This window comes from Oryx dammah, unplaced genomic scaffold (assembly GCF_014754425.2).
Source record: "Oryx dammah isolate SB20612 unplaced genomic scaffold, SCBI_Odam_1.1 HiC_scaffold_16, whole genome shotgun sequence".
NCBI classification, from domain to species: domain Eukaryota; kingdom Metazoa; phylum Chordata; class Mammalia; order Artiodactyla; family Bovidae; genus Oryx; species Oryx dammah.
This window is the reverse complement of record NW_024070200.1, coordinates 61,719,860-61,736,783: the sequence shown is the minus strand read 5'-3', so window position 1 is coordinate 61,736,783 and position 16,924 is coordinate 61,719,860. Positions and strand designations below refer to the sequence as shown.

The 16,924-nt window shown below is 38.5% G+C and overlaps 1 protein-coding gene across 1 annotated transcript in view; it reads right to left on the bottom strand.

The window, feature by feature from the left end:
* Positions 1-16,924, bottom strand: part of LRRC28 (leucine rich repeat containing 28) — an 89,472-nt gene that overhangs the window by 21,268 nt on the left and 51,280 nt on the right. Inside the window, exon 4 of the mRNA XM_040257135.1 lies at positions 15,279-15,438. Within this exon, the coding sequence (XP_040113069.1) occupies positions 15,279-15,438 (160 nt within the window). The remainder of the gene's footprint in view (positions 1-15,278; positions 15,439-16,924) is intronic.

The following is a 16,924-nucleotide window of genomic DNA, read 5'->3' as shown; positions in this document are numbered from 1 at the left end:
CGGGGAGGGAGGTGGGAGGGGGGTTCAGGATGGGGAACACATGCACGCCCATGGCGGATACATGTTGATGTATGGCAGAACCATTACAATATTGTAAAGTAATTAGCCTCCAATTAAATAAATTTAAATTAAAAAAACATAAAAACAGAAAAAAAAAAGAAGTGGCAAGAATTCACAGAAGAACTATACAAAAAAGATTTTCATGACCCAGATAACCACCATAGTATGATCACTCACCCAGAAAGAGACATCCTGGAGTGCAAAGTCAAGTGGGCCTTAGGAAGTATCACTATGAACAAAGCTAGTGGAAGTGATGGAATTCCAGCTGAGCTATTTCACATCCTAAAAGATGATGCTGTGAAAGTGCTGTATTCAATATGCCAGCAAATTTGGAAAACTCAGCAGTGGCCACAGGACTGGAAAGGGTCAGTTTTCATTCCAATCCCAAAGCAAGGCAATGCCAAAGAATGTTCAAACTACCACACAATTGCACTCATCTCACACGCTAGCACAGTAATGCTCAAAATTCTCCCAAGCCATGCTTCAACAGTACATAAACCGAGAACTCCCAGATGTTCAAGCTGGATTTAGAAAAGGCAGAGGAACCAGAGATCAAACTGTCAACATCTACTGGATCATAGAAAAAGCAAGAGAATTCCAGAAAAACATCTAGTTCTGCTTCATTGACTACGCTAAAGCCTTTGACTGTGTGGATCACAACAAATTGTGGACAATTCTTCAAGAGATGGGAACACCAGACCACCTGACCTGCCTCCTGAGAAATCTGTATGCAGGTCAAGAAGTAACAGTTAGAACTGGATGTGGAACAACAGACGGTTCCAAATTGGAGGAGTATGTCAAAGCTATATATTGTCACTTTGGTGTGCTACAGTCCATGGGGTTGCAAAGAGTCAAATACCACTTAGTGACTGAACAACAACTGCTTACATCATACTTTACAGTGATGTCCATTTTCACCACCTTAGTCAATATAGTACATATGGGAAGTTCTAGCCACTGCAATAAAGCAAGAAAAAAATTTTAAAGGCACACAGATTGAAAGGGAAGAAATAAAAACTATTTCTACTTTCAAATGACATGTCTATACAGAAAATGTCAAGAATCTATCAAAAATACTGTTTGACTCTTAAGCAAGGTCAACAAGGTTGTAAGTATTAATCACCTTTCTATATACTGACAATAAATAATGGAAATTGAAAATTTAAAATATAATATCATTTATAATCACATGAAGAAAGTGAAATACTTGGGTATGATCTTAAAACATTTAAAGGTGCTTAAAATTATTAAATGCTGATAAAAGAAATAAGAGAATACCTAAATAAATGGAGAGACATACTGTGTTCATTCACTGAAAGATTCATAAATAATGAAGATGTCAATTCTCTCCAAACTGATTTATAAATACAATTCTGTATGTAGCAGCAGCAGCAGCATGCTATGTGAATTTTAAGTTATTAGATACTTTGTATTACCTTCATTAAAAAAAAAGTAAAGTTCCTTAAAACCCTAGTTCAGATAATTCCATACCTCAGAATGTGGATAGCTAGATAAATAAAAACTTTGGCACAAATTATCTTAAAAGGCAAGTTCATTTTTAAGGCTCAGCTATCTAAACATATTTCTTCCTGCTTTTGAAAAAGATAATTATGTTAAGTGAAAATTCATTCATAGAAGTGATATACTTCATACCACAATTTAATTACAAATAAAGTTTCTAACATCAGGAAGCAACAGTTAGAACCGGACATGGAACAACAGACTGGTTCCAAATAGGAAAAGGAATATGTCAAGGCTGTATATTGTCACCCTGCTTATTTAACTTCTATGCAGAGTACATCATGAGAAACGCTGGACTGGAAGAAACACAAGCTGGAATCAAGACTGCTGGGAGAAATATCAATAACCTCAGATATACAGATGACACCACCCTTATGGCAGAAAGTGAAGAACTAAAGAGCCTCTTGATGAAAGTGAAAAAGGAGAGTGAAAAAGTTGGCCTAAAGCTCAACATTCAGAAAATGAAGATCATGGCACCTGGTCCCATCACTTCATGGGAAATAGATGAGGAAACAGTGGAAACAGTGTCAGACTTTATTTTTCTGGGCTCCAAAATCACTGCAGATGGTGATTGCAGCCATGAAATTGCCACTGCCCCTTGGAAAGAAAGTTATGACCAACCTAGATAGCATATTCAAAAGCAGACATTACTTTGTCAACAAAGGTCCATCTAGTCAAGGTTATCGCTTTTCCAGTAGTCATGCATGGATGTGAGAGTTGGACTATAAAGAAAGCTGAGCACTGAAGAATTGATGCTTCTGAACTGTGAACTGAACTGTGGTGTTGGAGAAGACTCTTGAGAGTCCCTTGGACTGCAAGGAGATCCAACCAGTCCATCCTAAAGGATCAGTCCTGAGTGTTCATTGGAGGGACTGATGCTGAAGCTGAAACTCCAATACTTTGGCCATCTGATGTGGAGAGCTGACTCATTGGAAAAGACCCTGATGCTGGGAAAGATTGAGGGCAGGAGGAAAAGGGGATGACAGAGGATGAGATGGTTGGATGTATGTCCATCACTGACTCGATGGACATGAATTTGAGAGAACTCTGGGAGCTGGTGATGGACAGGGAGGCCTGGTGTATTGTGGTTCATAGAGTCGCAAAGAGTTGGACATGACTGAGCGACTGAACTGAATTGAACTGAAAGTTTCTAAGCAAAATAATCCAATTTCATAAATATATGTGGGATTGCTATTCGCTGAAGCATAATGCCCACTGGATCATCATTAATTACTTATGATGCTCAACAGGGTTAGGCAGGCAACCTGGAGGTGTTATATTTGTGCTTTAAAGAAATTCCAAGTCTGTGTAGTTATTTACTTTTTAAAAAACTTTTTATTTTCTATCAGAGTATAGTTGATTAACATTGTTGTGTTAGTTTCAGGTATACAGCAAAGTTATACATGTATGTGTAATCTATTCTTTTTCAAATTCTTTTCTCATTTAGGTTGCTATATAATACTGAGCAGAGTTCCCTGTGCTATACAGTAAGGTCGTTTTGATTATCCATTTTAACTATAGAAGTGTGTAAATATCACCCCCAAACTCCCTAACTATTCCTTCCCTTAGAATGAATCAGAAATTCATCTCCAGGTCTGTGAGTTTGTTTCTGCTTTGCAAATAAGTTCATTTGTATTGTTTCATTTTAGATTTCATATGTAAGGCATAGTGTATGGTATTTCTCTTTCTCTGATTTACTTCCTTCAGCATGACAATCTCTAGGTCCATCCGTGTTGCTGAAAATGGCATTATTTCATTCTTTTTAATAGCTGAATAATACGTATACTTATTTACTTTTGGGAGGCTCATCTTAAAGTGTATTTTTAACTGCTTGTTTCATTAATGATCTAAGTTGTTACAAGTACATCAACAGGTCTACTGCCAGACAATGTGTTGTGTTGGTTAGGTCCTTTAAAAAAGTTACCGAACTGTGGCACCAGGGACATGATAGTTTCAGGGAAAGAACTTTTAGCTATGCAGTAAACTCTCCAATTAGGAGAAGATGCTGATAAATTCTACAAAGAACATCAGACATGACATTTGCTGCTTTAGTGTCTCTTGAGTATATTTATAGGCAAGGCAGAAGGAAGAGCATTTCAGCTCAGTTTTAAAATACAGAAATACCACTATTTTTAAGGAAAAAAATAACAATGTTGTTGCACATATTGGAGCCCAACAAAATCATAAGAAATGTGGTGTTTTCTTTATAAACCTCTTTCTGATTAGAAACAAAAAACATATCCTTGACTCATACAGAAATTCAAGCTAGAAGTAAAATAATATTAGACAGAATTGATCAGATGAAATCCCAAGCTTGTGAACATATTAACATGTAAGAGGATTATAGGAGAATTATCTGATGATATATTATATTTCTTGTTACATTTACGTTAAAAAAGACATGGCAAGAGTCTGTGTGCAGAACCAAAGACTTAAATATATAGTTTCTCTACTAGAGCTGTCATGCCCTAGACCTTTAGGAGTGAGATATGTATTGGAAAACAAGTATCAGGTGGTTTAATCACAGCTGAATCCCTAGCACTTAGCACAGAGTTTCACACACAGCAGATGGTCAATACAGAAGTGCTGAGTGACACAATGAGGAAAAAACAGTTAAGAATAATTTACTTAAATCTCTTGAAGAATATTTGACCCATGCAAAATTTCATAAGTCACCTTAAGAGGGTGCCAACATCTAGGTTGCTTCCATGTTTTAGCTATTGTAAATAGTGCTGCAATGAACAACGGGACACATATGTCTTTTTCAGTTTTGGTTTCCTCAGGGTATATGCCTGGGAGTGGAATTGCTGGGTCATATGGTGGTTTTATTCCTAGTTTTTTTAAGGAACCTCCATACCATCTTCCATAGCGGCTGTATCAACCTAGATGTCCATTAACAGATGAATGGATAAGGAAATTGTTGTACAGCCACACAATGGAATATTACTCAGCCATGAAAAGGAACACATTTTAGTCAGCTCTAATGATGGAAAAGGCAATGGCACCCCACTCCAGTACTCTTGCCTGGAAAATCCCATGGACGGAGGAGCCTGGTAGGCTGCAGCCCATGGAGTCGCTAAGAGTCGGGCATGACTGAGAGACTTCACTTTCACTTTCATGCATTGGAGAAGGAAATGGCAACCCACTCCAGTATTCTTGCCTGGAGAATCCCAGGGACAGAGGAGCCTAGTGGGCTGCCGTCTACGGGGTCCCACAGAGTTGGACACGACTGAAGTGACTTAGGAATGAGGTGGATGAACCTAAAACCTATTCTACAGAGTGAAGTAAGTCAGAAAGAGAAAGATAAATATCATATTCTAACACATATATATGGAATCGAGAAAAATGGTACCGAAGAATTTATTTACAGGGCAGCAACAGAGAAACAGACATAGAGAATAGACTTATGGACATGGGGAGAGGGGAGGAGAGGGTGAGATGTATGGAAAGAGCAACATGGAAACTTACATTACTGTATGTAAAACAGATAGCCAATGGGAACTTGCTGTATGGGTCAGGAAGTTCAAACAGGGGCTCTGGATCAACCTACAGGGATGGGGAGGGAGATGGGAGGGAGGTTCAAAAAGAAGGGGATATATGTATACCAATGACTGATTCATGTTGAGGTTTGACAGAAAACAGCAAAATTCTGTAAAGCAAGTATCCTTCAATTAAAAAAAAAAAAAAGAGGGTGCTAACAAATAGGCTTTTGCTGAAAGGAAAAAAAACCCCAAACATAAGTAAGAAAATAATGTCAGCATTATCGTTGTAAAGTAATACCCACAAAAAGCAAGGGTAAGGCAATGTGAAATATTTTGTAAGTGATAAGTCATTTAATCATATAAGAATTAGACAGAAGATATTATTTAAAAATAAACTACCAATGAGTGGGAAAAAGGAGTATTAACTTGTCCAAACAGACAAAGTCCTGCACACTCTCTAGCAAATGGGTCCCTACCCTAGGAAGAACAGTTACCCAGACATATTGTTCTCTCATGTAACCACTCAGGCTTAAAAGACCAGGGAGAACTCCTGAAAGAACAAAGCTCTGTAAATCTGAGCTTGAAAGCAGCCAGCTGAAGCCATGGTATCCTTACCACCACAGTGACCAGCTCACAGTAGATGCTCACAGCATGTCTGCTGACTGACTGGACAGAACAATAATTGAGTGGACCCATTATTCTGAGCTATTTGGAAATAACTCCAATGGCTTTTTAATAGTGGAAATAGAAAAAAGAATCCAAAAATTCATATTGTCCCACAAAAGATCTGAATGCTAAACAAATCTTGAGGAAAAAACCCATAACTGAAGGCATCATACTTCTTGATTTCAAAATATTCTACAGTAATCAAAATAGTATGGTACTGATATAAAGACAGATATATAGACCAATGGAACAGAGTAGAGAGCCTGGAAATAAACCCACACACAGGCAGTCAACTGATCTTCCACAAGGAAGCCAACAATATACAGTGGAAAAGGACAGTCTCTTTGAGAAATAGCATGGGAAAACTGAACATCTACATGCAGAAGAATGAAAGCGTACCCTTATCCTGCAGCATACACAAAAACCAACTCAAAATGAATTAAAAACCTAAACATAAGACCTGTAACTATAAAACCTCTAGAAGAAAACAGTGGAAAAGCCCTGACATTGGTCTTTGCCATGACACCAAAGGCACAAACAACAGAAATAGGCAAGAGGGACTACATCAAGCTAAAAAGCTTCCAAGCAGCAAAGTAAACAACCAGCAAGAGGAAAATGCAACCTGCAGAATGGAGATAATATCTGCAAACCCTGTATTTAATCATGGACTGATCTAAAGTATATCAGGAACTCCTATAACTCAATAGCAAAAAAACTCAATCTGATTTAAAAGTAGACATTTTCCCAAAGAAGACACAGAGACAGCCAATAAGTACATGAAAAGGCTCTTAACATCACAAATTATCAGAGAAATGCAGATCAAAACCACAATGAGACATCCCCTCACACCTGTCAGGATGGCTGCTCTAAAAAAAAAAAAAAGACAAAAAGTAAGTGTAGGCAAGGATGGAGAGAAACTGGAATCCTTATACATCTTGGGGGGAATGTAAAATGCTACAGTTGCTATGGAATACAGTTTCTCAAAAAATTAAAAATAGAATGAACATATCCAGCAACCCCACTTCTGAGCATATATATATTCAGAAGATTTAAAATCAGGGTCTCAAAGAAATATCTGCATTCCCATGTTCACAATATCGAAAACATGGAAACAACCTAAATGTCTATCAATTAATGAATGGATAAAGAAAATATGGAATGCACATACAATAGAGGGCTTCCCAGGTAGCTCAAACGGTAAAGAATCTGCCTGCAATGTGAGAGACCTGGGTTTGATCCCTGGGTTGGGAAGATCCCCTGAAGGAGGGCATGGCAACCCACTCTAGTATTCCTGCCTGGAGAATCCCCCATGGACAGAGGAGCCTGGCTACAGTCCATGGGGTTTCAAAGAGTTGGACATGACTGAACAACTAAGACAGACAGACAGACAGACAGACAGACACACACACACACACTAGCATATTAGTCAGCTTTAAAAAAGAAGTCCTGCTCTTTGCAACAACATGGATGAACCTGGAAGATAATATGGTAGGGGAAATAAGCCTGTTATAGGACAAATACTGCACGATTCCACTTACATGAGCTATCTAAAATGGTCAAACTCAGAAGCAGAATGGTGAGTTACCAGGGACTACGGGAGGGAGAAGCAGGAGTTGCGTTCAATGGGTGCAGTTTCAGTTATGCAGGATGAGTAAGTTCTAGCGAGCTGCTGTATAATACAGTACCTACAGTTAATACTGTATGGTACACTTACACATTTGCTAAGAAGGTAGATTTCATGTTAAATGCTCTTACCCTGATTAAAAAAAAAAAAAAGGAATAGGAAGCATCAAGAATCTGGATCCTCAGTTAAGAAGTCAACTAAGAGATATTCTATTTTAACCTAAAATAGTATTATAAGAGTTGTCATTTCCAGTGGCAGTACTTCCATCTGATACACTTCCTTTTGCAGACTTTTTCCTAATTTTGTTTCAATGATAATGTATGACTTGAAAACATTTATTTTGTTTCCCCTGCAAATAAATAAATAAGTAAAAAAGAAACCATTGGTCAGCTAATGTTTTAATAATTAAACATCATTTTTAACTTTTAAAGCAACACCAGTTTGTTGCAAAAATTCAACACTACTCAAAGAAAACCAGTGCTTTGGTGAACCATCAAGACTTTTCCTACATATTCAAACAATTTAAACCACATATATACATACACACACACACACACACACACTTATATGTATTTATATATATATACCCATGGCTGACAAAAATTGGGTATCACTATGTAACCTGTTTAAAAACATTTTTAACTTAAAAATTGCTTCCAGAATCTTTCCTTTTCTTTTTTAACCTTACAAAGTTTCAAGCAAAAGGTTTTCTTAAGTCCCTTCCCTGGTGGCTCAGACGGTAAAGCGTCTGCCTACAATGCGGAGAACTGGGTTTGATCCCTGGGTTGGGAATTTCCCCTGGAGAAGGAAATGGCAACCCACTCCAGTACTCTTACCTGGAAAATCCCATGGAAGGAGGAGCCTGGTAGGCTACAGCCCATGGGTCGCAAAGAGTCGGACACGACTGAGGTTGTTTGTTTGTAGCTATATACTGGGTTTCCCTTGTGGCTCAGCTGGTAAAGAATCTGCCTGCAATGTGGGAGACCCAGGTTCGATCCCTGGGCTGGGAAGATCCCCTGGAAAAGGGAAAGGCTACCCACTCTAGTATTCTGGCCTGGAGAATTCCGTGGACTGTATTGTTCATGGGGTCGCAAAGAGTCAGACACGACTGAGCAACTCTCACTTTCTTTTCACTTTAGCTATACACTACTTTTTATTATTATTTTGTATATTTATAAAAACACATCCTTACTGAGAATATTCAAATGATTCTATAGTATACAGAATTGAAAATTAAAGTCCCTACCTGACTACTCCATAACCCTACAATCTTCCCTTTCAAGGTGATCACAGTTTACAATTAGATTTACATCCTGTGGGATTTCTTAGTGCACACAAACACATGCATGTATACACATATATATTTTTCAGAAGTATCTTGTGCAGAATATTAGAGCTAATCTTCATTTTATGAGCAGTATTTCAAAATTTCTTTGTAGGTAGTGATTTATCCAGTAGCTGTTAATAATTATAGCATAGTGTCTAAAACACAGATTTGAAGCCAGACTGCTAAATGGATCAAATCCCAGCTGTGCTGTGAGGTCCCAGCCCAGGTTCTAACCTTCCTGAGATCCAGTTCCACAACCTCCTACCCCCATAACATGGGGATTATATTAGGTTGGACCATATGGAAGGCATGATTCTCCTAATAATAGTACCTATCTTACAGTATTAAGTAACATAGCTCAACTTCCAACTGGGTCTCCTGACCCTCTAATGCTTATGAGTTCTTTCATTCCAGCCCCAGGGATTTACTGTACAAGAGCAGAGATATCACATGTCACCACACCAACACCAAAGCATACACTGTAGTATCTGTTATGGACCAGATTTAATCAAGTGATATGGAAAGGAACACTGGGATTCTGGGCAGTTTCTGTCTCAAAACATTCTGGTGATCTAACTGAGACCTTTTGAATGTGTATGGTGGTGAATTTTCTTATCAACTTGACTTGACTTGACCCAGTTATTTGGTCAAACACCAGTCTAGATGTTGCTGTGAAGGTATTTTTCAGATGTAGCACCAGCTGCAGCTTAGTTGCTCAGTCGTGTCCAGCTCTTTGTGACCCCATGGACTGTAGCCCACCCGGTTCCTCTGTCCATGGGGATTCTCCAGGCAAGAATACTGGAGTGGGTTGCCCTGCCCTCCTCCATGGGATCTTCCTGACCCAGGGATCGAACCCAGGCATCGCAGGTGGATTCTTTACCGTCTGAGCCACCAGCGAAGCCCTTTTTGACATTTAAATTCACAGACTCTGAGTAAAGCAGATAATGCTCCATAGTGTAGGTGGGCCTCATCCGATCAGTTTTAGAGCAAAGACGCACAAGGACTTTTCCTGAAGACAGCTACATAGAAACCCTACCTGAGTTTCTAGCCTGCTGCCCTGTGAAATTCAGACTCAAGGTTGCAGCATCAACTCTTTCCTGAATTGCCAGCCTGCCAGCCTGCCCTGTGGTTCTGGACTTGCCAGCTACCAAATCACGTGAGCCAATTCCTTAAAAGCAATCTCTGCCTATATTTATTATTTACAGATATAGATACACGTTCTGTTTCTCTGGAGACTGCTAACTAATACAAATTCAACTACTGGTAAGGGAAGCTGCGGTAACAAACATTTAAAAATCTAGATGTGACTTCGAAATTAAGCAGTAGAGGCTAGAAGAGTTTTGCCTTGTGGAGACTATTGGTAGAAATATAGATATTAAAGAATATCAGGTGAGGGCTTACAAATAAAGAAGAAAACTACAGAAAAGGGGCTTCCCAGGTGGCTCCATCATAAAAAATCTGCCTGCCAAGCAGGAGATGTAGGAGACATGGGTTCAATCCCTGAGTGGAAAGATCCCCTAGAGGAGGAAATGGCAACCACTCCAATATTCTTGCCTGGAAAAATCCTATGAAATGTAGGCTATAGCAAAAGCTTCTACTGTCTTAGACAATACATATATTGTCATGAACAGGATGTTGCTGGAAATAGGAGGTATTAAGACAAAAATGAGGAATGTGTTATTATAAAATGAAAGAAAGATCATCATTGTTAGAAAGCACAGAGGACTCAACTGAATTGTGTTATGCTGAATGGAAAAGAGAACTTGTCAGTGATCATCTTGGGTACAGGCATACCTCAGATATATTGCAGGTTCAGTTCCAAACCACCACAATAAAGCAAATGGAGTAATAAAGCAAGTCACACAAATTGTTTGGTTTCCCAGTGTATATAAAAGTTATTTTTACACTATAATGTAGTCAAAAGTATGCAAAACCATTATGTTTTAAAAAACCAATGTGTATACCTTAATTTAAAAGTATTGCTGAAAAATGCTAACCATCATCCGAGCCTTCAGTGAGAAGTAGGAGTAACATCAAAGATCACTGATGACAGACCCACTATCACAAGTATAAAAATAATGGAAAAGTTCCAAGTGAGAGTTACCAAATGTGACACAAAGATAGGAAGTGAGCAAACACTGTTAGAGAAATGGAACCAATAGGCTTTTTTGATGCAGAGTTGACACAAACCTTCAATTTGTAAAAACTGCACTATCTGTGAAGTGCAATAAAATGAAGCACAAAAAGATGAGGTACGCCTATATTTAGCTGAGGAGGTTTCTAAGCAAAGTCCTGAAGGCATGGCCTGGTTTCTCTTTGCTGCTTACAGTAAAATGTGAGAGGAGGGAGATAAATTGAGGGAGCTGTTCAGCAAAAAGGAATCAGAACTTGAAGATTTGGGAAATTCCCAGGCTACCTGCAAAAAATGAGAAAGCATGTTCTGGAGAAAACACCAAGGGTACAGCTAGACAACCTTTAAAAGATTAGGTGTGAGATTTGTGATCTGTTCAACCATTTCAGCAGAAATGCTGATAGCTTGGAGGGGACAGAGATGCAAAAGGGTAAAGAAATGCTGTCAGACTTCTGGGATTCCACAGGCAGGAAACAAGCTGTCAAGTAAAGGGAAGAATAACCCTGGGGATGGGGTCACCTCTCCAATTCCAGAGGGTGGAGTAACTTCCTTGGTTTTAGAGAGCAGGGCCCTCACTCAAGGCTAAGGAGGTGAGGCCACTTCACCAGAGGGTCTAAAGGACAGAGCATCTAACCAGAGGATTATTCTCAAGTATTAAAATCTAACGGAATTTGTCTTTCTAGGTTTTGGACTTTTCTGAAACTCATGATCTCTTTTTCTCCTTTCTGTAATGTAAATGTCTATCTTAGGCCTGTCCCAACCACGTATACTGAAAGAAGATAACCAGTCTGGTTTTACAGATTCACAGATGAGGAGTTCTGTCCCATGGTGAGTTATGCTTGAGTTTTATTCATACCTGATTTAGATATTTAAGATTAGATTTTGAATTCAAGAGTTGATGCTGGAATAGGTTAGCATTTGGGGAGTGTTGGGATGGAATGAATTTATTATGCATGTGAGAAGGACATGAATTTTTGGAGGACAGACTGTTATGGGCTGAATTGTACCCCCCTAAATTCACATGTCAAAGTCCTAATCCCTAAAACCCCAGGATGTGACTGCTATCAACTGAACTGTGTCCCCCCATCCTGCCACTGATCCATGTTTAAGCCCTAATCTCCAGTGTGATGGTATTTGGATATGGGGCTTTGGGAGATGTTAGGCTTAGATGAGTTCATAATGGTGGGGTCCTGATGATAGGATTAGTGCCCCTATAAGATGAGACACCAGAGACCGTGTGCATGTGTGTGATCATATTCTCTGCCACTCGAGGCAGCAAGAAAATGGCTAAATTCAAACCAGGAAGAGGGCCCTCAGCACAACCTAACCATATACACTCTGATTTCACACTTCAGCTTCTGTGTGAGACTGAATTTCTGTTGTTTAAGCCAGCCTATGGTATTTTGTTTGTTTGGATGGTGACCCTAGCAGAATAAAACAGTAACCTTATTTGGAAACAGGATCATTGCTGGTGTAATGAGGTAAGTTAGGATGAGGTCATCAGGGAGGGCCCTAATGCAATGCCACTGGTGTCCTTATAAACAAGGGACATTTGGACACCAAGACAGACTCACACAGAAGTAAGACAATGTGAAGAGAAGGGAGATGATGGCTATCTACAAGGTTTAGACCCTTCCGTCACAGCCTTCAGAAGGAACCAATCCTTTCACATCTCTAGCCTTCAGATCTCTAAGACAACATCTACAGGAGATCTTGTCAGACAGTTCTGTGGTATTCTGTTGAGGCATCTGTAGGAAATGAATAAAATACCCTTGCAAAACCTTGATTAGCCGGATTTCCTATTGGGAAATACAAAATTTATAAGGCTCATACACATGTGGGAAAAGCCAGACATATGTTCTAGTAATAAATAATCCTCTGAGTTGACATTCTCCACTTTGACAAATGAACAGTAATTTGGGGAAATGAAAACTTGCTATGCCTATTGTGATCAAAAGTTATGAACATACTAGCTATTATTCTCTCTATAAATATTTGAAGATTTTGGTATGTACTGTTTATGCAAAATACTGCAATTTCTTTTTACTTGACTCTGTATTAAACGTAGGTTGGAACTAATACTTGTATGAGACTTGGTATTTTAGAGGCGTATTCAATATGTTCCTCTAAAATGATGCCAAATATCCAGATTAATTTAGATATTGGCTGATATGCTGATTTATTTTATGACAAGCAATGTAAACTGAACTGAATATATTAGAAAACTTAAAAACAATATTGTCAAGACCTTTTCGAATTTATGATATTAAAAATATTGATTTATTTTTAGCAATAAGCTATTGAGATTCAAGTATTTGGTTTTCAGTTATAAAAGAAAGTACTTTAAAGACTATGTTAGGAACTAAAGTCAAAGCTTTTAATATAATCTCCATAGCAACATGGGAAGGAGCGAAGTCCAGCGGATCAAATGAAATATACAAATTCTAAAATTCAAATCTTAGCATTAACTCACCACAGAAAGCCATGTTTGTATCTTGGTATTTCAGTTTGTGCTATAAACATAGGCACTTCTGGCATAGATTAACAAAAGGGCATTGCCTATGATCTATGTATTTGATACACTCATTTTACTAAACTAACAATATTATATTTATGTTCTAAAGCAATATAAGATATTCATACTAGTTGAAGCAGAGAAACAAGTAGCAGTAAATAGAATATGCAAATACTTATCGAATAAGTTTCCCAAATTTTATGTAAAGATAACACAAAAATGACTTCATTTGAAGGATCTACTTTATTTTCACAAATTAATTACCATGATGAAATGAAAATTTAGCTTTTAAATCGGTATTTAGGATTTTATCAGCTGCTAACAGAGGATCCTTGCCATACTGCACTGTTTTAATTTTCACATTTTTTGTAAGGAAATGTCCTCTACAGGAAGCTGTGCAACAACAATGCAGAAGGATTTTACTACAGTTTAATGAATTTAAGATTTTCCTATAATGATATCTTACTAATATAAACATCATTTGCTAAAGACATACACACAAAATAAATTTTTAAAAGTTTTTGAGCTACAAAAAGATATCACAGTTAACAGTTACTCAATATGTATTACATGCCAGGTACCATCCTGGGCTCTTTATATAAAATAATCTCATTTAATCCTCACAATGACCTTTTAAATAGATATGATTACTAAGTTCATTTTACTGACGAAAAGACGAAGCTCAGAAATGTTACGTCAATTTGCCCAAGATCTCCCAGGGAAGGAGTCAGAATCATGGCCGGAGACTTGATCAATATATTCCCTACTGCTTCTTACAGATGTGCCTATTTCATTTGTTAATATTACTCATGTAGTTAACACTCAAATCCTGACTCCATCCTTTCAGCTCTGATCAGAAGGAGGAGATTAGCAAGGTTTGGAGGAGGGCTTCTGGAGGCAGGCAGGGTAAAGAAGCAGGAGACTAAAAATAAAGAAAGTTGAAACGGGAACTGAAAGTATAGCAAAACAGGATTATTAAGGTAAGAAAAAAGACAAATGCAGTTTGGGGAAGGAGTGGGTAGAGAGATGGAAAGGTAACTACCATTTGCTGAGCACCCATTATGTGCCAGGTGTCTGCCTTCATCGTCTGCTGATCCTCAGATGCCCTGCCCAGCAGGCTGTTCCAGCTCCATTCTGAGGCTCTGAGAGGTGCAGTACCCTGCCCACGCTCGCTCTCATTCTACAAAAATGATTATAAAGGAAACGCTTCTGGGACTGAATAGGGGTAACAAGCTTTCCTGAAAAATGTACTAACCCAAAATACCACATTTGAGGATAAGTGAGGTATTATAGCATCTTTTTTTTTCAACTTTGAAAAATGCGAACTTAGAAGATCCTAAATTTAGAAAATCTATAAGCTGAGGCAGGGCTAATGGAAGATTTTTCATTTCATGTCCTATTTTTAATTGTCTGGTATTCTTTTTTAAACTACCAGTATGGAAGTTTTTTATTTAGTTAACATTCTTTGCAAATTCAAGGCACTATGCCAAGAAACAGAGTGGCAAGAGAATGCCATTTGGAAGTGTTAGAAATTCAAAACAGAAACACACACACAATGTTCAGCCACACAGTTTCAGTTAGCAATGTGAGTTAAATAGAAGGGCTGGGCTGGACCCATTATATAACAAATATTTTGTTCTTACACTCCTTGCCTAAAGACTATTGTGAATAGGGGAACAGCAGGAAAACACTTCTCCAAAGAATGAGCTACTCTAAACAACATATACAATAAAACCATTCTTCACAAGACCAAAAATGTAATAAAGGGAAACCCAGTTTTCTTATTATACTGAAAATGTGCTCTTGTTTCATTTAGTTGTATGGCAGGAAGCACTCTAGGCCCCTTTCAAGCTGCTGACTAGACATCACTTTTTACGTATGTCCTCCACCCCTCCCCACGTTCCCACCCCTTGCCCAGGTATAAGCCCTGGTGCCCTCTTAGGCATGATTACCCCTGGTGCAGCCCTGCCATTGGCGTCTCTCTCAAGGGAAAGAGCTTGGGGTAGACAATCGTGAACATGGGCTCGCTGCACCGGTGACAGTGCCCCAGGGGGCAGTGCAGCAGCTCCAGCAGACTTCTGGGTAACGAGACTGGAGACAGAAAGTCCAGATCTGGAACACAAGAGAAAAATCATACACAAACAAAAAATGAGACATCCTTGAACGAGGCTTCTTATAATACATCTCACTCTTAACAAGTAAATTCGGTTAGTGAAAAGTACTGTATGTGGAAAGTTTTGTTATCTGATAGGCACTGAATGAAAACATAACATTATTTAGAAATGAAAGATTTTTTTTATACTTTAGACACTAAGAGAAACCCTAAGTCTATTCTTTTAAGAGCAACCTGAGCTGTCCTGAGGTGGAAGCAAGGAAAGAATAAGGCCAAATATTGTTTAAGAACAAAGACCAAAAAGGCTGTTGGGTTTACCCAGAGAGGGTCTGCAAACTTCTGTAAGACCAAATAAAAAAAGGTCCTTTTTCAAAAAAAGGACCAAATAAAAAAGGTCTGCGACTGAAGACTGAAACAGACTTTCATTAAGTTCCTCCTAAATCTACTGGGGATTTAGAATGTTTCAAGCTAAATTACATTTACTGAAAAGAATGAAAAGGGGAAACAAAGGAATCAAAGAAAACGAAAAATAATGATTCCCTGTCTCCCTCCATGAGCTGTCATTAATAAAAACGGGATGTTTTTTCCTTAGTTTAATCTGAGCACACAAAAGAAATGTTTAAAGCAAAACATCCTAGGCGTCTGGGCAATCCTGAACACAAATGTACCCTGGATTGCTACTGACAGTGAACACCAGGAGAGAGAAACAGTCATGATGAGGTGACACCTAAAATTCACTGAATCATCTTTGGGAAGGAAATACAAATTATCTTACTATCTTCTGTATCTGTCCAGATTTTTCAATAACCATTTTGAAAAATGTAATTTGTTCATAGGTTAATAATTTCAGTTTTCTGTTCAGTTTTTGAAAACAATACATTCCTGGGAGGTTAATGTTAGATGTCTTTGTATGAACTTTTCTTTTATTTAAAGCAAGGACAAAACATTTAGCAGTTTTAAAAACATTTGAAATGTATTTTCTCATTAACATTGCCTAGTGCTTTTCTTTTCTTTTTTAGGAGAAGGCAATGGTACCCCAATCCAGTACTCTTGCCTGGAAAATCTCATGGATGGAGGAGCCTGGTAGGCTGCAGTCTGTGGGGTCGCGAAGAGTTCGACACGACTGAGCGACTTCACTTTCACTTTTCACTTTCATGCACTGGAGAAGGAAATGGCAACCCACTCCAGTGTTCTTGCCTGGAGAATCCCAGGGACGGGGGAGCCTTGTGGGCTGCCATCTATGGGGTCGCATAGAGTTGGACACGACTGAAGTGACTTAGCAGCAGCAGCAGCAGTGCTTTTTTAAAGCATCTCAGGTCCACTCCATATCACCTAAGACATATATACACTACTAAAGACTTTCCAAACCAAGAGTTGGCATCCTGTGGTAACACTGCCACAGTCCTGGAATTAATTTTCCTTTACATATATAAATTTCTCAGATGTGAGGAAGGTGCAAGGCAAAAGCCTGCTATGTTGGAAGAA